This window comes from Andrena cerasifolii, chromosome 6 (genome assembly GCF_050908995.1).
Source record: "Andrena cerasifolii isolate SP2316 chromosome 6, iyAndCera1_principal, whole genome shotgun sequence".
In the NCBI taxonomy this organism is placed as follows: Eukaryota; Metazoa; Arthropoda; class Insecta; order Hymenoptera; family Andrenidae; genus Andrena; species Andrena cerasifolii.
The window spans coordinates 2559491-2583727 of record NC_135123.1 but is presented as its reverse complement, the minus strand read 5'-3'; the positions used below and the strand labels follow the sequence as shown (position 1 = coordinate 2583727).

Sequence of the window (24237 nt, the reverse complement as noted above, 5' to 3'; positions counted from 1 at the left end):
AGGTACTAGTGATCTAGGTTACGACTCGTGGTCGGTACAAATGAGAATATCTATGATCGGTATGGCAGGAATTGGCCTTAACGGCTAGGCAATGATAGAATTTGAGTGGATTGCTCGATCTGGATTTGTAAGCAGTTAGAATGTTTTTATTTAATGGTTGAGAGAGAGTTGTTCAAGATAGTTGCTTCCACGGTGGTCAGGCGTTAATTAAAACGATCTGAGATAAATACTTCCACGGTGCTCTGGAGCTGGTTGAAACAACCTGAGATGGAAGATTCACGTTGTCAAGGAGCCGTTTTAGGAGCTACCCAGAATACTAATTAAAAGTGCTAATGCGAGACTTATTCGTTCTCTGAATATCGGGGAGATAATGAATGACCTCTCGGTCGATGGGCCCGTATTTACACCCATTTTGCTCTTCGAGCGCGCTCTAGATCGATTCGTAGCTGCGTGCGACGCAGTTTCGCTCGGGAGTTTGCGCAATCTCTAGCTGTTGACGGTTTTTTAAAACGGGCAAAAGGGCTGTGGCAGGGGCTTGGAATTCGTTGCACGCTGCAGTCCTAGCATGCCCCAGCAACCATTGCATGTTGTCATTAGGTGTTCGCGCGCGCCTTCATCCTTCCATACCTTTAGATTTGGGTCGCTACGCTACCGTTCTACTACCTACTCTGATCCTAATTTACACTCGCCTTAATATCCCAGACACGCATTCCCGCACTCGGAACACTCCTTTACTATTGGGTTGATGCATACTCATCAGGCGTTTTTAAAACAATATTTATTATGAAAAAAAGAAACATAAAATTTCGGACGCGTTCAGCTTTATTGTTGTCGGCGAGTTCGTGGGGGACCCATCCAACCACTTTCCACACCTTTCCGAGCTTCTTGAGACGACAAACGATGGTCGAATGGTCTACATTGAAGTCTTCGGCCAGCATTCGAATTGTCAAGCTTTCATCCTCTTCCACGGCTGCCAAAAGTGCCTGGTCGTCGAAATCCGATGGTTGACCTTTTCCTCCTGGCTTATCTTCCAAGCTAGTGTCGGCAGATTTGAAACGGGCAAACCATTCCCTGCATCGACTTTCGCTGATTGTTCCTTCGCCGAAAAGTTCGTTGAGATCGCGAAATGACTACGCTGCTTTCCATCCTTTTTTGAAGTGGTAAAGCATAATATGACGAGTATGAGTATGATTATCGAAACGTATTTTTATAACCTGTCACGTCCCGGGTGAAGGTCTTTTTTAGGGGAATGACATAGTTGGGGTAGATCGGGAGGAAGCCTTGGCACGAAAACCAGTTTCGCGACACAAGGCTAGTTGGGGGAGTTTAGGCACGAAAACCAGCTTCGCGGCACTAAGCAGGATAGGACTTTGGCACGAAAACTAGTTTCGCGGCACAAAGTGAGGCAGGAGTTAGGCACGAAAACAAGTTTCGCGGCACTAGGAACGATGGGAGTTAGGCACGAAAACAGGTTTCGCGGCACTAGGAACGATGGGAGTTAGGCACGAAAACAGGTTTCGCGGCACTAGGCACGATGGGAGTTAGGCACGAAAACAAGTTTCGCGGCGCAAGCAACCAGGGAAGGTAAAGCAGTAATCAAGCACCAGAGTGACACCCGTTAGACACAAGCATGGGTATTTAAAGTCCTGATAATTGGATTTACCGTTGCATTAATATAAGAAACCTCGCGTTATATTTCTTTATAATAGAGGTAACGGTATGGTCGTACAAGGCCTATACGAAAGTAAGCCTTGTAAACACTGTAAGAAATCCCGGAGTTCGCGAACCGAGATCAGCTGTTGCAGTGGCTTGTTATGATTCGGTAATTCCGTAACCGAAGGATCACTACAATAATTCGAAGCGTTATTTAGAATAAGAACGTTTATTCAGTTCAAAGCATATGTGGTAATATTATAATAATGCGTGGGACGTTGAGCATTAGCACAAAACATTTATATAAATGGTAAACAATAGCAATATATAGATGAACATGAAATATGCGAGTATTAGCAATAGACAAGAATATGAAAAGCAATAAGCGTTAGGAATGTTAAGATGATATAAACGATAAGCAATAATAAGAAAAGCATAAGCAAGAAAGTGTAATATAAATGGCGATGATATGCAGTGTTATAATAAGTAATATTAATTGCTCACAGTTGTTGTCGAAAGTGAATCTCTCGTCGAGAGTAGTTGCACTGAATTTAATGCACGTTAGTTAAATTGTTACTTTCGTTGAACTGTCTCTATGGAAGAGCTTTCCGTAGAAGAAGAGTCCGTAGAAGAAGAGTGCTACGGCCTCTGGGGCCCTTGTATTTATACAGTGTTTAGGTATGAGGGGTGTGCGCGGTATGCACCGTGACTCATGCACGAAATATGCGTCGCAATAAGACTTCCGGGTTTTTTATAAAGGGCATTCGAAAAGGACTTCGCAATATTATTTCCGGGGTTTTTATGAGGGGGGCTCGAGAAGGGGGACTCAAACTAGTTACATGTGGTTTGCGTGTTTTGATTGGAACGGGGTAAGAGTGGCTTTGACTCGGTGGGTCGTAGGGAGGTCGTGAGACGTAGTCTCGATGTAAGAGGGTTTTTGGGACGAGGGACTTGTTTAGACTTTGAAGGTGAGGGAGGAGATCGTGCCTCGTAGGGCGTAGAGGGAAGGGGATTTCGTAGTAGATCATCTTGAGATAGGGACCGCTAAGGTATATCGTCAAGGTGGTCGGTAGTTGGGAAAAAGGGGTAAGATTTGAATTCGAGGGATTTTGGCGAAGATTTGGAGTTATTTGTGGGGAAGACTCTAATTACGACTGCGCGAAAAATAGTGGGACGTCACAAACCTAAGAATAAAATAATATTTTTATTAAAAAAAAGTAAACAAAACAATAATTTTTATTAACAGTAATTTTTAATAACCCGCCAATAAAAACGCCTGATAATTATGCACCAACCCAATATTTTGTCTTAGATGCAACGGTCTGGAGTGAGTTCGACGAGGGAGGGGCAGATGGGGGGGGGGCAGGAGTAGGGAAAGGGAGAGGAGGAAGGAGAGAGAGTGGGGGAGGGATTGGGGGAGGGAGAGGGGTAATTATGCACGCGCTCCGTCTGTAGTTCAGTGTCTCCACCGTGTGGTTCGGGGGCATGGATTGGTGCACTGTAAGCTCACCTCCTTCTGCAGTGGTGAGCGTCTTCTTTCGGTTGCCCCAAGAAGATGAAGAAATGTGCCAGTGAGCTTCAGGTGGCTTCCAACGGGTGCATACTCCAGCCGTAGATGGACTGGAGGACTATGCCGTTTATGACGACGCTGACTATTGTCTTTATTGCAGTAAAGAACAATAAGTATATCATGTTCCTCGTTTGAAGTTTACGCGCGGTATGAATGTCTAACGGTTTGCTCTCCGTTTTTGCACTGTGATTTTTGTGGGGGAAAGCCGCGTGACGTACTATTGCTATTTGTCTACTTACATGCACGATTTCGTCCTTATTCCTATTTCGTAACCTAAAGTTGTCCTTTGACAACACCTCGATGACCATATACGGTCCCGTATATTGGTCGTCAACTTTTCCTGGACGGGATTCTTTTAACATATATACGTGACCTGAAACGTGAACTTCCTCGTTGTGAATTTTCTTGTAATAAGTTTCTGATTTATGCTTCGCTGAGTGTAAATTCTCTCCTGCTCTTGCCTGGCTCTCCTGAAAACATGCGTTATATGACTCGTTGTCTGCTACGGTTTGCTTTTCGTCCGCGGTGGGCATTCTCGCTAATTGCCCGAAAACTAATTCATGCGGCGTGAAGTGAGTTCTTTCGTGGACTCCTGTATTGTAGCTAAACATTGTGAACTCTAACCCTATCGTTCCAGTTGTTTCGCGAGATATAATGCGACATTCAACTGGCTTGGTTCGAATGGTTGACCGAAGTTCAACTTGAATTTTCAAACTACTTTGATAACTCTAGTGAGAACGTCACGTTCGGGGCACGGCATGTTCTGTGCAATTTCTGTTACATGAGATTGTAGAATTGATTGATAAATCAATTCAAATCAGTATAAATGTACTGGTCCATTGTTGCCAGTAATTCGACCTGTTCCACCTGTTTCATACGATGTCATACATACCCATATCATGACCCAGCGTGTTTTAAAAATTCCCATTTCCAGTACTCATGGGACCCTAATATGCATTCCTCAATACTCCATTATACCTATCCTTATACTTTTTGGCAAATGCTAAACGAGCTTTCACGCTCTTCTTCGATGGCATAGGCTATCGTTTCTTTGCACCTCATATACACACATACAGGGAAGTATTCCAACGCTTAAATATGTAACTTTTAATAAGTGAAATATGTATGTTAAACTGTAGTGTTTAAAACAATATTGTGTGCATAGCATAGGACAAGTGTTAAGATTCTATCAGTAAAATTAGAAAACAATCCAACGTTGTATACAGTATTTATAGTACATTCATTACAAACACGCACCATCGGTGGGCCACCAAAGTATTCGAACGATACATTTAATATTAATTAAAGACATCATTAATTGGAAAATTCAGTGCTTCGGTATGAAGTTGATCACCTTTTGCTGCGATTACAGCCCTAAGACGATTTTTCCATAGAATACATTGACTTTGATGTAACATTTGCGTCTATAGACTGCCATACTTTAATAATATTCCGCTTCATCTTTTCTTTCGACGTAATAACTGTGTTTCATAATCTTCTTTCCACCTCATCTCATAAATGCTCGATGGGATTCAAGATGCGACTTTGTGGTGGATGTGGCAATGTATGTGGAACGTGATACAAAGTCCATTCTTTGACAATTTTTGCGTGTGTACTTCGGGCCGTTGTCCTGTTGGAAGCAATCATTTCTGTTTTAAATTTTCTTGTTGAATTTTCAAATATTTTTTTTATGTAAGATCCTATTGACGGACACAAGATTTCCGAGCCCACTAGCTGCCATGCAGCCCCATGTATCATTACTGATCTATCACTGTGGTTTATCGTTGGCTGCAGACTTTTTGGTTACAATTGTGTATTTTGTTTTCTTCATACAGTCTTACGTATTTCACTGGCAAAAATATTGTATTTGCTTTCGTAGGAAAATAATTCTGTATTCCATCAAGAATTGTCTTCATTATTATAAGATATTGTTTGGTAAAATTTGGACGAGGTAGTTTATATTTTTTGCTGATCTACGTTTTTCTCTGTGGAATTCGTGCATTAAAACCGCTATTTTTTTTACAATTAGTAATATTCGACACAATTCACGACGAACTTCTTTTTTGAACTGCGTAGCCACTATCGATGCCAATTTTAATTCAAAAGCGAAGGGATCTTTTATAATTTTGGGAATTATTATCTTTTATTTTCTCACTGTATATTTATTACGCATCACAGTTGAGTGTAAATTTAAGCTAGTGTACGTGTAGTGTATAAGTTATTGAAATAAGTAGATTAGGAAAAAAAACCTTAGTTTTATCCGGCTAACCATATACTGCAACTGTTGACCACCCCGAAGAACACAATGTTAAGTGAAAAGTCAAAGACCGCGGCAACGCCTGAACTGGCGAGGGTCGGCATAAAGGCACCGTCGCTTTGGAAGCCGAAATCAGGTCTCTGGTCTGCGTAAATGTAAGCGCAATGCAGGACCTGTGGGTTCAGCGTCGACGATACAAGATTCCATACGAAGCCAGCGACATTGTCACATCCCTGACCGCCACCAACAAGTGTGAGACACTAATAATCGTCTCGTCACAGCCTTTGCCGCTAGCGACAAAATGCGGCTACGACCTCTCCCGAGTGAGCAATAAATACGCGATCGCCGACCCTCTAGACTATTACGTCAAATGTGTATGTTGGCGAAGAAGAAAATTTCGGACATCATACTCAAGTCACTTTGGATACAGCCGTGTTCCCACATCAATGCAGGTGATTTTGGTGACTAATAATAACGGACTCGACCAGCTCGCACAAATGGCCGATTGAATTGTAGAAATTTACGGCCCGGAAATCTGCAATATGAACGTCCAGCACAAATTTCCGAGTTGGCGGAGCAGGTGCAGCAACTAAAACTTGCCCTGAAGGAAGCCCAATGTCGTCCGGAACACAAGCCTAGATCTGCGTCCAGAGGATTTTGTTGCAGTCGGGGCAGCAGAAACTATCAGGAAAACTAAAACCACGGATATCGACTATGATAGGTATCCAGGAGGCGGCACAGTGTCCCTTTTCGTACGCGACCCTGCCATAGACTACGAATTCTTGGTCGATACTGCCGTGGACATTTCGGTAATCCCGGCCACCCCAAGGACAGATGAAATAGTGCCAACTTCAGCCTCGCCGCGGCAAAAGGTACCACGGTTCCAACATATGGACGCAAACTATTCTAGATCAGTCTAGAGCTTAGGCATGACTTCCAGTGGCTATTCATCGCAGCTGGTCTGCCAAAGCTAATCCGCCATCAGCTTCGCGATGGATCAAACCGAGACGCTGCACAAGGCACGGGCCGCACGGATCCTATTCCACGATACTAACGATCGGAGAGCACATTCACTACCGCAAGCTGCTAGTGAAATACCCGGCCATCGCAAGGAATACTATTCTGCCACGAAGAAGGCCTCATCGCGTCGAGCATTTCACCGAAACAAAGGGACTTCCTATCGCCACATGCCCGCAACGTCTTTCGCCAGATAAGCTGCGAAAGGCTTTAGAAGAATTTAAATTCATGGTACAAGAAGTATTATGTCGCCCATCAAACAGCCTGGGCCAGCCCGCTTCACGTTGGAAACCGTACGTAGACTATGGGCGGCTGAACACAGTCACTACACGGGACCAGTACCCAGTTCCACTTTAGCAGGACTGTACGTAACTGCTGCACGGAGAATCTATATTTTGGTAAGGACGTATTAACACGTTGGGTGTCATGTGACTTGCCGGTGTGCCACACCCTCTCTGGCCCACTGTGCCGCGTGACATCCCGGTGGGTCACACGATGTCTTATTTTATATTATATTTTTCGCGTCAACAAAAGACGTTAAGTTGTTTTGACGGTTATATGGCACATCAGGAATGGTTGTCTTATCACTAATGTAAGATGATTTTATTGTTTCTTTCAATTTGATTGAGGATGAGAGTAAATAAGTTTTTGAGAAGCCATACTATTGATTTACATGCTGGCACCTGGGGAAACAAAAGTGTAATTCAGGTCTGCCAGCCAACATGTTAACAAATCCTTATACACGAAGTAGATATCCCTAAAACAGCCATTACCAGTCCTTTCTGATCATTCGAATTTTCATACAGGGCTGCGATCGCTTCTCATCTGCAACAGAACTCGAATTGGCTGGATGCGCTGCCCCTAGTGTTTGGGACGCAGTGACCATCAAAACAGATCTTGGAACGTCAACCGCTCACCTTCTCTACGATGAAGGTCTACGTTGCTTGGCAATTTTTTTTTTTACGGAAAAAGAGACTTCCATGAACCAACCCACCTGGTTCCTGGTACATCTGCAAAGGTACACTCGAAACATCAAAACAGGACACGACACAGTCCGAAGACCGCTGCAGCCACATTATGACGGTCCATTCCTGGTCAAGGAGAGGTACTCGAAACAAGACGGACCTCTTTAGATCGACTGAACTTAACTTTCGTTCTAAAAAATGGTCACAACCTTGCAGTATCCAAGACGTCATCAACAACAAGAATAATCCCAGCGATCACCACACCCACAACCACCTGACTCGGAAGAATTTGTCGACCGGCGCTACGTTTAAAAGTACATTTCGTTTAGGGGGCCAGTGTATACAGATTCGCAGCTCGTCTAAAAATTTCGATCAGCACATAGAGATAAGAAGTCGAATCTTCCAAACGACACACGTAAACACTACCGGCACCCGCGGCCGTGTTCAACTGATAGTTTTGTGACGAATCGAAAAGCGATCATTCCTGAAATCGGGATGAACATAAATACGACTACCAGCAACGCCGCCAGTCAGTACTATTCGTGGTCTCATGAGTCGCTTACATTCCGCATCCGTTGCCGCGAAATTACAAGTCTGCAATTGATCGATATTTGTTAAGCGCAGATTTAAGCCAGTGTAAGTGTAGCGTGTAAGAAAGAGGAATAAGTAGATTAAGGTGTGTAGGTCAGATATACTGGTCCGTCAGTGCGAATGAGGGGTTACTCCCACCATGTCGCACGTCTGCCTTGGAGCTCCTTTTTTTTTAACGTTCTCACCCGAGGGAGTCGATTTCCCCTCGATCGCTGTTCGCGAAATAACTTCATACCGGCCAATATATCTGACCTCCGCCATAGTGAAAAACAAAATCTTAGTTTCATCCGACTAACCATACGTACATTAGGAAAGTAAATTACAACCAAAATTTTGAACAGTGCTTCCTTCACCCTACCTTCGGATGATCTGAGCAATGTTTGTTTACACTGTACTGTCCTTGGACATATGTACAAGAGATATAGCGAGGTCGTAAAAGTAGTACCGCGTGTTTTTTTATATGTTTCGAACATCGGAACAAGGAGCTCGGGCCTCACCCCGCGCCTCAGTCAGGGCTCAGGCCATGTGGCCAGAGCCTTAAAGACCGCCGTGGTTCCATTGTTTTATTTACGACCTCGCTACATTTGTGCGAGTAGTGTACTGTGCACAGCTAAAAAGATGATGAGCGAAAGGAATGCGGGTCTGATTGGTTATATTCCCAAAATCCCTATAGTATTTTCTCTGGTCTCTGTGCCGTCTCGATAATCATCTTTCCAGCTATGGACAGTAGTTATTACGAAGATTCCGCACAGAGTTCGAAACTTTTGTAAGCCACCAATGGCGCGTGTTTTAATATGGGTGCAAAGTCTTAATTAAAAATGCAGGCTGTATGTCGCAATCTCACACCTTTAATAACACCTTTCTGCCGCAGAATGTGTGCTTTAGAGCCAAGTTTCAGACGCACGAATTCATCCACGGCAGGTAGATGTTTGTAATTTTATAATTTTCGTTGAGCATTTGCCAACCAATGATATGATGTCCCAAAATGATGAAAGTCCACGTTTAACTCATGAACCGTCACTGATACTGTGAGTTCTGTTACTGATCTTCCTGCTCCTGCAGTCAGTTGTTTTTCTTCGGCAATGGCTTTTTAAAACATTACTTCAAACACAGTATCCACGGAAATCTTAATATTATTTATAATTTTGTAATATAACGAAGTGTGTAATCCTTGACCTAGATTCATCAGCCCGCAAAAATTTCTGATACCGTTAATATCAACTCCAAGAATTCGCATCACATACGCAAGTCGCCGATTGATTTCGAATGCATTGTCTATCACCGGAGAAGAATTAGTGAAAATTGTACATCATTGAGACCGGTATTTGCAACCGGGATTTTAGTTTAGGAGCAGTTGCTAGGAATAGATCACATTCAGGTAAAGGAAACATTCCCCGCCGTTTGCATTTATCGTGGGCTGGACCCTTCAATTTCCCTATTACCGATTTTAGAAATGAGCCCTCTAATGCAGGAGGCACTAATGTCGCGCTATTTTGTACATCCTGTACAAAATCCTTCAGAGGAACGCCCTTCCCGTCAAAGTAGGGAATATTTAAAGTGCTATTCTAAATAGTCAGGCACACTGCCATGGAGGTCATCATTGCGCTTGCGTATGGATTCATCGTTGAATATAAACTTGTCAATAAATAGCAGATAATAGATCCAACGTTACCACAACTACACTGAAAATTTAGTAAATGGCTTACTTTCAAAATTCTATCCGATTTCAATGAATATGAGCACCCAGGAAGTTCTTAGGAAGAAATTCCTGGTATCCCACCGCTGCTACCAGATCTGTTACGTGCCGCAGGCTTTAGTGTTCGAGCGGCACATTTATACACGCAAATTTCGATTATAGGTATCCCACAGTCCTTAGACTATCGGAAAGTGCTGTATTGGGTAAATAAAAAGCAAGGAGGCTCGCCGCACTCGTAACAGTCAATTCTTTTAATTTTTAAATATCTATGTACCTTATCAGAAGGATAAGGGGTAGATTTTGGGATCGTTGATGCTCTAGTCCCATACGGGTCTTTTCAATGGAATCAGATAGATAATGAACGAGTAGAATTTAATGGTAAATAAAGCTTTAATGTTGAAATAGTGGTCGGAAGCAAAACAACATAACAGAATAAAATACGAAAAAAAAAATCAATCTATCATTTTACAAAGCAGGTACTCGATTAATTAGACATAACTCCTGACTAGGGAAATCCCAGAGTCGATTGCCTGTCAGAAATTACCGTTAGATACGTTTTAATTATAACAGTAGTAAAGTATACAGAAAGAGATAAAAGGTGCAACTCACCAGACCGTCACAATAATATAAATGACAATGATTTGAATTTCCTGTTTGAAGTTTGGATACTTCTGAATCGCTGATAAACCTGAATGAGAAAGAAGGATGAGGCGCAAACACGTACGCACTTGATTATAAGATGGAATAGACACGAGTTGAATTATAAAATGAAACTGAAATAATACTAAATTTAACTGAGCAAATGCAATGAGAATTTATAATAAATCGTTTAACAAAATAAATTATTTTGTGAGTTAATAAAATGTATGTATCAAAGTTAATAGAATAAGTTGTTTCGCAAAGTTGAGTCTTTCACGCGGTTACACAGTAGACCGGAGAACTCTATCTCTATATCACTTCGCGGACCCAATGACACGCACCTCGCGATTTACCGTCACAGAGTGTCGTAGCTTCACGCTTTCGGCAGCGGTCAGAGTGGGTCCGCGCCGAAAAGGCTTACGCTTGAGATGTTCTCAACGAGGGATCTCCCACAGTGCTGCAAGACATTGTTGAAACACATCCCTGCCGCTTACACAGAGCGGATTCGGCACAGCAAGAGAACCACTGGGTCTTTTCGAGCGCGACTCTCTGGTGAGAACGCCACTGCGTCAGCACCGCCTTATCCTTATCACGGGACGGCAATATATCGAGGCGACTACGCTCCAAAGAAAGGGGTTCTTGTTTTACTAAATTATTATTAACTACTAGGCAGGAATATGATCAACAAGGGATTTCTCACAACACTAGGCGTTGTTGATGCATACCCCGTCCAAAAAGAAAATTTTACTTCCGAACGTAACATCCCTCCCTCCTTGGAATCATCGTCGTCCTCGACGATGTATACTGAAGGTGTAAGATAAAGTAGCCACTTATGAATAGGTATATGGGCTCGGGTTGCATTGGACTAGGGGAATCCCATAATGTTTGCACATTGTTGCAATGCAAACCCGTTACAAGTTATTCGGACTGAATAGTGATTCATACGTCAATGACAAATGTGATTTCCTCGCTCGGTGATGTTCTCCAATTTCCTCTAGTTGGGCTTCAATTTCATACAAAGAATCAGATGTGCGTTCTAGTTTATTAATGTCATTTGAAAATATGTTTACTGTGGTATGTTATAAGTATTTGTCCCACTTTGGGCTTTGCCTCTTTTAAGTCATTAACATTAATAATACTCACTGGTGTGACAAGTTCACAATCGGAAGAAATGAAATGTAGAAGTTACGATGTTTTTACTTTTGTATAGCATGTTCCGAGATGAAGAAGATACCGGGGGTATGTGATCACCACTCGGAATGTACTATTACTCGGCCGAAAGAAGATCCCCAAGAGGCGGACTCGGGCGATACAGTCCGTCGCTATGACAATTGGTCGAATCACCTATTTAGGCACACTTTTAAAGACGCGGCACACGTATTTTGGTTATTGGCTGAAGTAGGCACATACATTGTCGCACCGCGCGACGAAGAGAGCGAACAAAACACATCGAGATCGAGTGGAATAGAGCGATCTGACCGACGAGCGCCAAAGCAATAGCGTAGGCATCTCAGACGGTTAACCATTAATATATAATAACATAAGAATTTCCTTATTTTTCACAATATATTCAGGAAAGTATATAAGCCCAAACGCAATCTCGCACAGATTGTTTTTAATTGACATCATGATAAAAAAAATTAAGTTTAACATCGTATTATTAAAATCATTTAATATTTTATCATATTTCATTGAGGCTCATTTTTATCAGCATGAACTCTAAGTACATAATTACAGTTCTTAATAACAAGTATAATTTTAAAATTAAAAATGAATATAATTTTCATGCGTTCTTACCCTATAAATCTTCTGAGCTGCTGCTGCTGCAGCCGTCGCTGTCATCCGATTCGTTGTTTCCAAAATTGAATTCCGTATCTTCTATTATTCGATCGTTCGTCCAATATTCCTGTTCTATTTTCTCTACATGGCTACAAAAGTTCTCCCACTGGTTCTGTGTAATTTCACTCAGAGCTTCCCGAGTAAATGTTTCCAAACCATCTTTTGAAATTGTCGACGACGGCTATTGTTTTTTGTCGGTGGTTTATTTTCTTGCACGGAGTGGTACGGGGCACTGTCCTTTCGCGTATCGCCGCCAACAATTTTGGAGCACTTGGCACAAATTTGTTTTCCACATTGGGCTGAGCTGGACGAGAACACTTGATTTTGTTTCTCGTCCACGTTACCGTGGTTACACAGCTACAATTTTTGGCGAAAACTGGAAGACTTTTTGCGTTTACTTCTTCTTCGGTCTTTCGGCAAACACGTGGGAGTCAGTCATTTAAAGCAGCCAGCTCTTCTGCTCTTGCTAAGGTGCCCCGGGGTCACAGCCCCCGTCCCGGTTGCCCGTGGCCCTTGGGTTTGTTACCGCTTTCTCTTTCGCACCTTGCATTTTTTAAATGAAAAAGCTTATGCATGGTCCCAGCCGCACCGCTCGAAGGTGCGGAAAGCGGATTTGACCACTATGAGCCCGCCTACTTCGCCGAAGCTTGTTGCTGCACCGAAACGCCGCAAACGTGAGTCCTTGCGTCGTAGTCGGTTTCATCGACCAACACCAACGCCCCGGAACAGTCCGTCTGCATATTCCAGATATAGGCGAAGTATCAGCTAGGTTGGGGATTTTGACCGAATGATATGCCGAAACATATGACGCGGAAAGCCCAAGCAGCCTTGGTTGCAAGCCAGATTGAATAAACTGTTCATTGTTTCTGTTTTGAAATACCAAGACTTATAATTCCGCCACTAATTCTCCAATCCACAGTGGTGGAGGAGAAGCACCGGTTAATTGTTTGCGTTGCTACCTGCCTTCCGATTAGTGTTTTCCATGTGGGAATATGCAATACCAATTGATTCTCACGATTGTCGCCAAGAACAATTTCTAAAAGTGGCACAGGTGGTAGGCTGATAAATATTTATATCGAATTAGTATGAAGAAACGAAAAGTATAAAGCGAAGTAAAATTTAAATAGCGGTGATTAAATTCGTAGTAAACAAAACGCAACATATAATGTTTAAAGTAATGAGTCTCTACGAAAGACTAAGTCTTTTCCACGATCACTATGCTCGATGGAACTCTCGCTCAACCGCCAGGTTGTTTCTGTTCCCTAGCTGGTGGGGGTCCCGGGGGTGCACCCTGTCCGTCGTTCGACGGCGTTGGCGTATGATCAGCGCTCTGCGGAGCTGTCGTTCCTGGCGGTTGGTGTGGCTGCCGGGGTTGCTGCTGGGAGCTTGTCAAAGCTTAAGGGGGGCAACCACTTTAGGAGACCGAAAATTAGATGATTTTTGGGATTTTTTATTGGAAAAAAAACGGAAATTTCCGCAGCTCTAACAATAATTTTTTCATGTTTTCATATACCTCTGGTAATATTTTCAAGTTGTTTCATCCATTGTATTAAGGTGTAATCCGCTATGTCCCTTGGCGTGTCCTCATCGTCGTTGTCGACTTGCGGGAATCGTGCAGCTCGCAATTAGCATCTGAAATAGTCCAAAAAATTTTGATACATTCTTGAGATGTTTTTTTAAGAACATGAACTTAAATTTTTGAAAAGAAATAGAGAATTTAATGTTGGAACGTGTTTGAAAAGAAAATGATCGATTTTTACCATTTTGTTTCCCGGCATTTTGCAATAATAAATGTTTTAAACAATCTAAGCTTTCCAATTTTAGGTTTATGTTTTAATACATTATATTATGTAAACGTGTTCCAAATTTGAAGATGATCCATCAATTAGTTTTTGAGTTATGATTCCCGCAAATTGAAAAAATGTCGTTTCGAGAAAAACACGTTTAAAGTTTCACAAACAAAAAACTCAAACTCAAATGTGTTTAATCAAATGATAAAGTGTCTTGCCGATTAATCAGCGATTCCAGCACCATACAGCAGTCCTTCCTCTTCCTCATGGAACTCATTTGCAGCTTGCATTTCCTCTTTACGAGGTGTTCGAGCTTCTTTTGTCTCTAATGAGCTTCTTCTATTTTGCCGAGCCACGCGCATCTGATCCATTTGCTCAGCATATCCGTAGCTCTGCCTGCCAACTATGATTTGTAATTGATTCATGACCATGAGTAGGCCTGAATTTCCTTCGTTGAATAAAATAGCAGCAAAAAATGCCGCTACCTCGATTACTTCGTACCCAGAATGGAGATGTTTTGGAGCTAATAGCCAAACGGTCGAGTTAAAACTTTCGTTTGAATTCTGCGTATGACCGCCTAAACATCTTTGCAATAAATCCTCTCTTGATAGATCTTCATATATAGGACGCATATGCTCTTGTACATTCGGGTGTAATGTGGGTGGATGTGGCTCAGGCTCCGTTCCGAGAGCTGTAGCCTGCTGCCAATTGCACCAGCTGTCGACTCCCTCCGGGCAGTTTTCATGTCGCGGATTTTCGTCTGTAGACTGCAGATGATGGAATGTGGCCATTATAGCCTTTTTTCATGTCCTCCACGCTGTTAATATTTCTCCGAATTGCCAATCCGTAATAAGTAGCAAGTTTCTTCAACAAAGCCTCGGTCAATTTTCCTTTGCCACTTAGTTTCTCTTTTTTCCTGATATTTCGCAGGCGAGTCCCCATTCTTTTCTGAACGTGGCGAAACTCATCGCCGTAAAGATTGAGTTTCAGGATTGCATTGAAAGTTTTGGAATCACCATCACCAATGTAATTTCCATATTTCACTCCATAGAGTTCTTCTGATCTCGAAAACATCTCTTTCATTGATTCTACCTCCATGCTTCCCGAAGAGCCATGGTGATTTTGTGCACAGTTTTCTTCATCATGTTCTTCTTTCCACTCTTGATATGCTACTGTATTTTGAGGCTTATTTTTCCAATATACACACGCTTGACAATAACTACTTTTTACCATCATATCGACGACTTTTCCACAATAATACCTTATGAGAGTTGTTACGCCAAACAACGATTTAAAGCCACATTTTTCCAACTACCGTCACCAGATATTTTTAAATCCAGTAGTGGTCTCTCGCGTTGCTCATTTTCTGTCTTTTCCTCCTCTACAGCTTTTCTACAGCAAAATTCAAACACTTTCTTCGAAGCCACATGGATATGACTGTAAGTTTCATTGTAACTTTCTTCAGCCAAACCGCTACCTATGTCCATATAATTACAGAATGTATTGTTACGTGAGGGCGTTAAATTTTAAGCGACCGAGCGGTTGAGTCTAATTTTCCTCACGCAACGCTTAACGAATTAAAGATTTTAGCAATTTTCACGTATTACGCGAAAAATCAGGATTGTTTCGGGGTACGGCTTTTGTCTACAACCAATACAGGTTGCCCAATCAGGATGTGGTACTTTTGGAGAGACTGGTTCGAAACAAATGAGACAGATTTAAGGTGAATGTTACCATGTATTACAAAATAAGAAAAAGGGGAATTAAAGGTGGAACATAAATGGGGAATTTACATGGGTTTTGAATAGAGTCGTTAAAGATTCACATAAAATTAAATCGCCGGATTTAGAATTTATAATATTCGGTTCGGTTTCGGAGATTACAGTTTAAAAACGGGTTCCAGAACCAGGGTACGGCGAATACGGCCTTGAACGTTAACCGATAAGCAACAATTGAAGCCAATAATAATTTGACGATAATTAACCGAGGGGAAACCCCGTAACGCGTAATGGTTGGATTAATTATCGTACGAGTGATAAATTTTGTGCATTTCCTAACTGGAAATGCTTTAAATATGCGATACCCGCGGAAGGAAGGTAAGATAGTTTATCTAGGGAGAATTCCAGTAACACACAATGGTTGGATTAACTGTCCCCTTCGTACACGGGTAACATGAAACATTTTTTTATAAAATGGAAAGATTCAAATGGTCAACTGTTGAATATAGTAACGTACTTTAAAAGACTCACCGACCTCGCACACGTAGAGTGTTACAGTTTAACGTCTACTACTTCCCTTCTTTCTTTCGCCAGAGCGCTCTCTCTCTCTCTCTCTCTCGCTGGCGTGTGCGTGTGTCTCTATTATGTGATCTGGAGGGTGCCTGCGGTGCACGATGTTTAAGCAGAGGGCACCGCACAATACACTGATGTTAAGTGTTAGCAGTTTCGCGTAAGATAATCTGGGTTTTAAGTAATATATGTAAAATAAACAGTAGTTGAAACAAGAAAACGTATATAAATGAGTCTCTACGGGGAATGAGTCTTTCCGTTGTCTTACGATCACTCGGAACTCCAGCGCAATCACTATTTTTACAAACAGCAATATGTCCCTCGGACGAATCAGCCGCGCACTACGCGACTTCCTAGCTGACTGCCCCGAGCAATCGCAGGGTTGGCCCGAGCACTCGGGACTTTGAAACAAAGAGCGCCAAAATCGCTGACTCTGCACCTCATGCACATGGGCCCAACCGTCGCTCGCTCGGAACGTTCCCAGCATCTCGGTGCCTAGGTTGCTATCGCGTCCGGCGTTCTAAGAACGTCGACGACGTTGGAAGATTTTCGCATGGAAGGACGCAGTGGCGTAACGACTCTCATAAAATGATTATTACAATTTGGTTTGTAAATCAGTGACAATAGATCGAGGGAACTCCCACAACACGTAATGGTTGGATCCGATGCCAATGATAGTGTAACAGAAATTTAGCAGGGAAGAAAAATATAAACTGGTCTACTACAATGCTTAGGTGTCGGAATGCTTATCGCAACGCGCATTCTAAGAACGTCGACAGCAATCCTCCGTGAGAATATGCCGTGGCGTGACAGGCTTCGTGTGAATCAAATCATAACTATTAGAATCTTCACGGGTCATCGACAATTGATCGAGGGAAACTCCCATAACACGCAATGGTTGGATCAATTGTCGATATTGAAAATTTTGAAAAGGTAGCCAGCACGTAACACCCTCCCCCCCTTGAAATCATCGTCCCCGATGATAATTAGGCGTAAGGACATTTGGAGTGCCGTGTATAATTTATGAAAACATGGAGTAGCTGCCTGTCACGCCTGCGAGGCATCGCGCTCGTTCCGCCGACACGGATTTCGAGTCGGTGGTTGTGAGGATCGCCACGCAGCGCGGAGTATACGCATTCGATAAAAGGGCGTCCTATATGTACGCAGCCCTCCAGGTCCATCATCGTTATGGTAGCGCTGTTCCTGATGAGGCCGCAGACGTCCTCGTCTGCTACGCCCTGATTGTCCCTACACGTCAACTCCCTGAGCGACGACATGTTCCTGAGGAACTGAGCTCCGACATGTTCCTGAGGAACTGAGCTCCGACGTCTGGGTACAGTAGGCTGATCTGTAGCTCGGTACAATGATTCAGACCACTGAGTGTCTCAAGGCCAAACTGTTCTCTGATGTTGGTACACCCCGTGATATTGAGTTTGATAAGATGCTTTATGTGCCGACCCACTTCGCCGATGAAGGTGTTATCCACTCAGCCGCAGAATGCAACCCCGAGCTCGGTGACTAGAGGGTAACGGGATGGTAGGCTGACTGCCATCTCAACGGGATCGAGGTCAAACTCAAAGAAGTCTGCTGCCTCCTCCTGTTCGGCTTCTGCATCCTCCTCCCGCAATCCTCCGCCCCCGGGCCGGGGATTACACGCCACGAATTCCATCGACTCCATGGATCGGGGTAGCATAGTGTTTTCGATTAATTTCTGTAAAATATCAGAATGAAAGTTTTTGGGTCTGAATAGGCAAAAATGTGATAAGGTTGTGAAATTTGAAATGGCTGCGGCGATGTGTTCGCCTCTAGCCGTAGAATCTCTTACATCCAATCTTACTAGGCCCCTAGTTATTTGTAACACGGACTTTCCAGAGAAATCGGTGCTTCTAGCGCTAAACCCTTGCAAGGCCTTATTGGCCTCGAAGACTCTTCCCAGTTCAAGTCCCTGCAACCCGTAACTTTTTTTTTTTGACAATTTTTTCCCTGGAAATATATTTTATGAATATTACGTATTATATAGTGCCGTTACATATTACTCTACGCAAATTTTAAGGTTGAAAATGCATTTATAACATAACATATTATTCTAATCACCTCTTTCACCGGTGCTTTCATATTCTTGTACTGCGAAAATATTTCATTCCGTAACTTTCGACGCCTGCGATTGTCGAGCAGGTAAAGTGGGATAACCGTTACTTCTGACCGTAAGGGTGGTCTTATATCTGCTCAAAAGAATGGTCGAATACCTGGTCGTTGGGAGTGAGTAAGTCTTGACAACGATTTCATGAATATTTCGTTTATTTAATTATTTTGTGTACAATGCTGGGGGTGGTATTGGTTAAACATACATACAAAACATAATTCTTTAAAACACCACGCACATTTTAAAAGTGTTTTTTTTTGCATTCGCAATATAATAAATTCGCTGGAAAAGAAACTGGATTTAAATTCTGAAATGTAGGTTTTTCATGATCTATTAATCCTGCCGCGTACCATGCGTATCGAATCATGGGTTTGAATATTGGTGCAGTGATTTGATGGTGCAGCAGTGAATGAATTTTTATCGCGTCCTCTCTCTGTGTCAGTTCTCGCTGATTCTCCATTAAAAATGTACAATGCTGTAATTTCTTAATAAAAATTTTTACTTGTCTATAGAAATAGACATCGCAGGGCTGTACTAGCGGTGTACATTTTGGCGGTATAATAGCCAATGTCCAGTTCGTATTATTATTATCTCTAGGAAATATTTCGTCGTAGACATCGCCTGTCTGCCCCCCCCCCCCCCACGAATCTACAATTAATAAAAATTTGTTGTCTTGAACATATGGTTTGACAATATTTGTCAAATATTGCGCATATAATTGCTTTGTTAGTTTCCCCGATTTTTGGACTCGTGGTCCAAATGTATTATTTGTTTCTTGCAAACATATGAAAACATGTGGCAAAATATCACCCGGACCTCCCGCATGACAATCTGACGCGCTACCGTTATTATGTATCAGGATTACTAGGTACGTTCAAAACTTTAAATCAAAATATCTCGAAAACGAAGGCCCACCAGCCTAAAAGCCGAAATGGTATTTTCATACTACATGAGTACTACGAACCTCCATATAGTGTCGTTCCAAAAGCGATGTCCACTACCGCGTGGTCCCCTTGTGAGTCCACAAGTCTTCTGCGCGTTTATCCAATTCTTCCCGGAATGAATTTTCTGGGTCTAGTTCTGATTCATCGGATGAGTGTTGAAGAATATCGCTATGCTCTTGCAGCGATTTTTCAAAACGGTTAAAAGATTCTTGAAGTTCCTGTAACCTAATGGGTTGAGCAGTGTCGAGGTGACTCTCGTTATCTTCACTATCATTGGATGGAGGTGCAACCTCTATTGTTATGCCTTCGGCGGGTGTTGTAGCCGCGGCAGCTTCATCCTCTGTAGTGTCCAAGACCTCGGATTGGTCTTCAGATTGTACTTCTTTGTAAAGGGTGCGTTGAAACTCTTGGACCAATATTGGCGACTTTAGACTTGGTAACACGCTTCTTCGACCTCGAAATACAGGTGGATCGGCCACCTCGGTAGGCGGTTCTTCTTCGGAAGCTTGTGAGGATTCGGTAGTAGTTAATTCCGCGTAATTAATGGGAGTTTTAGATCCGACAGTTTGAACTGCAGAGCGTGTTCTTGTTGCAATGGCACTTTTATCTAATGGAAATGTACGCTTACTTTTCTTGACAGTTGGTTTAACGGGGGGTATATTTTTCCCGTTAAAAAAAGGAATATTCAGCGTCCCGTGTTGCAAAGCAAAGCATTCCGCCATAGACGTCATCATTGCGTTTGTGACTGATAAATTCGCGGACGTGCTTCCCGACGCACTAGCGTTAGCAGTTTCATTGGGACCAGTCATTTTGATAAATTTTTAAATATTTCAAGGAATATATATATATATATATATATATATAAAGCTGAAAATAAATTAGAAGGCGATATCACGGTATTTTTCTAAAATTTTCAAGCAAACAAAAATGCAAAGCATACTGTTATAAGTGTTTTGGAACGGTGCAAGGGATTTGCCGACCACGAGGAATTTAGAAGGCACTTTCGATTAAGTTTTAGCGCGAGAGAGATAACTGAGTTTTAGAATCTTTTAGGTAGCTTCTTTAATGTAAATTATAGAGACTTATTGAACTAGCACACAACAAAAGTTTATTAAAGTATTAGACGTGCACAGATTTAAAGATAGAATTAAGAGACGAACGAACAATGTATATTTAACGGAAGCAAACAGTCAAAATGTCGTTATAATTTGAATGTATGTACAAGGTCAACGAATAAATTATACACTTATTACACGCACTTAATAACTATTGAACAAGCACTAGTCCTTAATTAATTATTTAAGCAAGCAAATTAAGCTTTAAGCGAAACAAAGAAAATTAGCGTTGTTTTCGATGCAAATTTGAAAAGCGCAAGCAAGTGGCGTAAGCAAGCAATTTACCGTAAGCAAGGTCCGTTACAGAGTGATCCTTCCAAGAAATCGATCGCTATTTCTTGGAAGGAAGAGCCTCCCCCTTCCATAGATCGCGAGTCGATGGAAGGGGACATTTTCGGCTTTCCACAGGAGCGAGCAGGCCGTTGCCACCTGCCTAATTATCAAGGCGAATTCAGAGATGGCGTTAAGATGGTGATTTTCGCGTACACATACCAATTATATCACACAATTATAACAGAGCATATTAAATCAAACAATTATATCAATTATAGCACATAATTAAATCAAATATCAAGCATATTAAATCAAATATATATATATGAGGGCGTTAATTTTTTAATGACCGAGCGGATTTGTCTAATTTCTTTCACGTAACGCTCAACGAATTTAGATAGATTTGTTTTGGGATACGTACCTGCTACAACCAATACAGGTTGACCCGTCAGGAAATGGTATTTCGAGGGAGACTGGTTTGAACAGAATGAGACGATATTTAAGTAAATTTTACCATGTATTACAAAATAAGTAAAAGGAAATGTTTGAAGGTGGTACAAAAATGGGAAATTACATGGGTTTTAAATAGAGTCGTTAAAGATTCACATAAAATTAAATCGCCGGATTTAGAATTTATAATATTCGGTTCAATTATCGTACGAGTGATAAATTTTGTGCATTTCCTAATTGGAAATGCTTTAAATATGCGATACCCGCGGAAGGAAGGTAAGATAGTTTATCGAGGGAGAATTCCCGTAACACACAATGGTTGGATTAACTGTCCCCTTCGTACACGGGTAACATGAAACAATTTTTTATAAAATGGAAAGATTCAAATGGTCAAATGTTGAATATAGTAACGTACTTTAAAAGACTCACCGACCTCGCACACGTAGATTATTACAGTTTAACGCCTACTACTTCCCTTCTTTCTTTCGCAAGAGCGCTTTCTCTCTCTCTCTCTCTCTCTCTCTCTCTCTCTCTCTCTCTCTCTCTCTGCGTGACCTGGGGCGCTGGGCGCTGATGCAAGATGTTGAAGCGCAGCACGGGCGTGAAGCACAAATCACGCCGAACAGTTCACTGACGTTATAATGTTCACAGGGTTTTTAAGTATAACAGGATTGAAGAAACGATTTAAGTAGAATTGGAAAACTATACTGATTTAAAATAGTCATCCCAAAAGTAAGGTCTCCTATTTTTTTTTTTAAATACAAAGAAATGTTTATTTTCAATAATGTTCACATCATTTTGAAGCTTGAACATTTATCTATTTTCCGACGTAATCTGCAGCAATCAAACGAGCCTAATCCCCTATCTGAATTAGTACGTCGAGAAAACTTGAATGCTCGCAGATCACAATTTATACGTATCAGATGTCACGTCCCGGGTGAAGGTCTTTTTTAGGGGAATGACATAGTTGGGGTAGATCGGGAGGAAGCCTTGGCACGAAAACCAGTTTCGCGACACAAGGCTAGTTGGGGGAGTTTAGGCACGAAAACCAGCTTCGCGGCACTAAGCAGGATAGGACTTTGGCACGAAAACTAGTTTCGCGGCACAAAGTGAGGCAGGAGTTAGGCACGAAAACAAGTTTCGCGGCACTAGGAACGATGGGAGTTAGGCACGAAAACAGGTTTCGCGGCACTAGGAACGATGGGAGTTAGGCACGAAAACAGGTTTCGCGGCACTAGGCACGATGGGAGTTAGGCACGAAAACAGGTTTCGCGGCACTAGGCACGATGGGAGTTAGGCACGAAAACAAGTTTCGCGGCGCAAGCAACCAGGGAAGGTAAAGCAGTAATCAAGCACCAGAGTGACACCCGTTAGACACTAGCATGGGTATTTAAAGTCCTGATAATTGGATTTACCGTTGCATTAATATAAGAAACCTCGCGTTATATTTCTTTATAATAGAGGTAACGGTATGGTCGTACAAGGCCTATACGAAAGTAAGCCTTGTAAACACTGTAAGAAATCCCGGAGTTCGCGAACCGAGATCAGCTGTTGCAGTGGCTTGTTATGATTCGGTAATTCCGTAACCGAAGGATCACTACAATAATTCGAAGCGTTATTTAGAATAAGAACGTTTATTCAGTTCAAAGCATATGTGGTAATATTATAATAATGCGTGGGACGTTGAGCATTAGCACAAAACATTTATATAAATGGTAAACAATAGCAATATATAGATGAACATGAAATATGCGAGTATTAGCAATAGACAAGAATATGAAAAGCAATAAGCGTTAGGAATGTTAAGATGATATAAACGATAAGCAATAATAAGAAAAGCATAAGCAAGAAAGTGTAATATAAATGGCGATGATATGCAGTGTTATAATAAGTAATATTAATTGCTCACAGTTGTTGTCGAAAGTGAATCTCTCGTCGAGAGTAGTTGCACTGAATTTAATGCACGTTAGTTAAATTGTTACTTTCGTTGAACTGTCTCTATGGAAGAGCTTTCCGTAGAAGAAGAGTCCGTAGAAGAAGAGTGCTACGGCCTCTGGGGCCCTTGTATTTATACAGTGTTTAGGTATGAGGGGTGTGCGCGGTATGCAACGTGACTCATGCACGAAATATGCGTCGCAATAAGACTTCCGGGTTTTTTATAAAGGGCATTCGAAAAGGACTTCGCAATATTATTTCCGGGGTTTTTATGAGGGGCGCTCGAGAAGGGGGACTCAAACTAGTTACATGTGGTTTGCGTGTTTTGATTGGAACGGGGTAAGAGTGGCTTTGACTCGGTGGGTCGTAGGGAGGTCGTGAGACGTAGTCTCGATGTAAGAGGGTTTTTGGGACGAGGGACTTGTTTAGACTTTGAAGGTGAGGGAGGAGATCGTGCCTCGTAGGGCGTAGAGGGAAGGGGATTTCGTAGTAGATCATCTTGAGATAGGGACCGCTAAGGTATATCGTCAAGGTGGTCGGTAGTTGGGAAAAAGGGGTAAGATTTGAATTCGAGGGATTTTGGCGAAGATTTGGAGTTATTTGTGGGGAAGACTCTAATTACGACTGCGCGAAAAATAGTGGGACGTCACACAGAGAAAAAAAATTATTGGAATATTGCATTATTATTATTATATTAATTAAATGAGTTTATTCAGCTACGATCCTCTGTTTCCTTCTTCTACGCTTGCCTTATATCTGAAAATTCAAATTTAAATAAACGAATACCACCAATCCCAATTATCCATCCAAAGTTTATTACTTTTTATATCATACACAAAATATATGTTATTGCGGGCCGCCGCCGCCACCACGGCCACGACCACGGCCACAATGCGTAGAAATGCATGCATAACTACTTTAAAATTATGTACACGTCTTGTAATTACAATCATGCAATGCAAGTAGACTATTTCACTGAAAAAATACCTAAAAAAGCACGTTTTGGAAATGTTGCAATCTCGAACCGCAATTCCTACTAACAGAATTGCGTAGTTTCTGACCGAGCCGTATC

General features: G+C 42.0%; 2 protein-coding genes and 1 long non-coding RNA gene across 4 annotated transcripts in view; 2 read left to right on the top strand and 1 right to left on the bottom strand.

Moving 5' to 3' along the window:
• The window catches only part of LOC143369737 (eEF1A lysine and N-terminal methyltransferase homolog), a 125710-nt gene that overhangs the window by 55224 nt on the left and 46249 nt on the right, over positions 1–24237 (top strand). The gene's annotated exons all lie outside the window — the stretch shown is intronic.
• Positions 5952–7535, top strand: LOC143369806 (uncharacterized). The gene is made up of 2 exons (XR_013085490.1): positions 5952–6861; positions 7304–7535. It is a non-coding gene; the product is annotated as an uncharacterized LOC143369806 (long non-coding RNA).
• LOC143369758 (uncharacterized) lies at positions 13724–15504 on the bottom strand. Its single transcript, XM_076814102.1, is given in 3 exon segments — positions 13724–14820; positions 14822–15318; positions 15321–15504. Coding segments are annotated over 3 exon segments (1263 nt in total). The 3' UTR covers positions 13724–14238.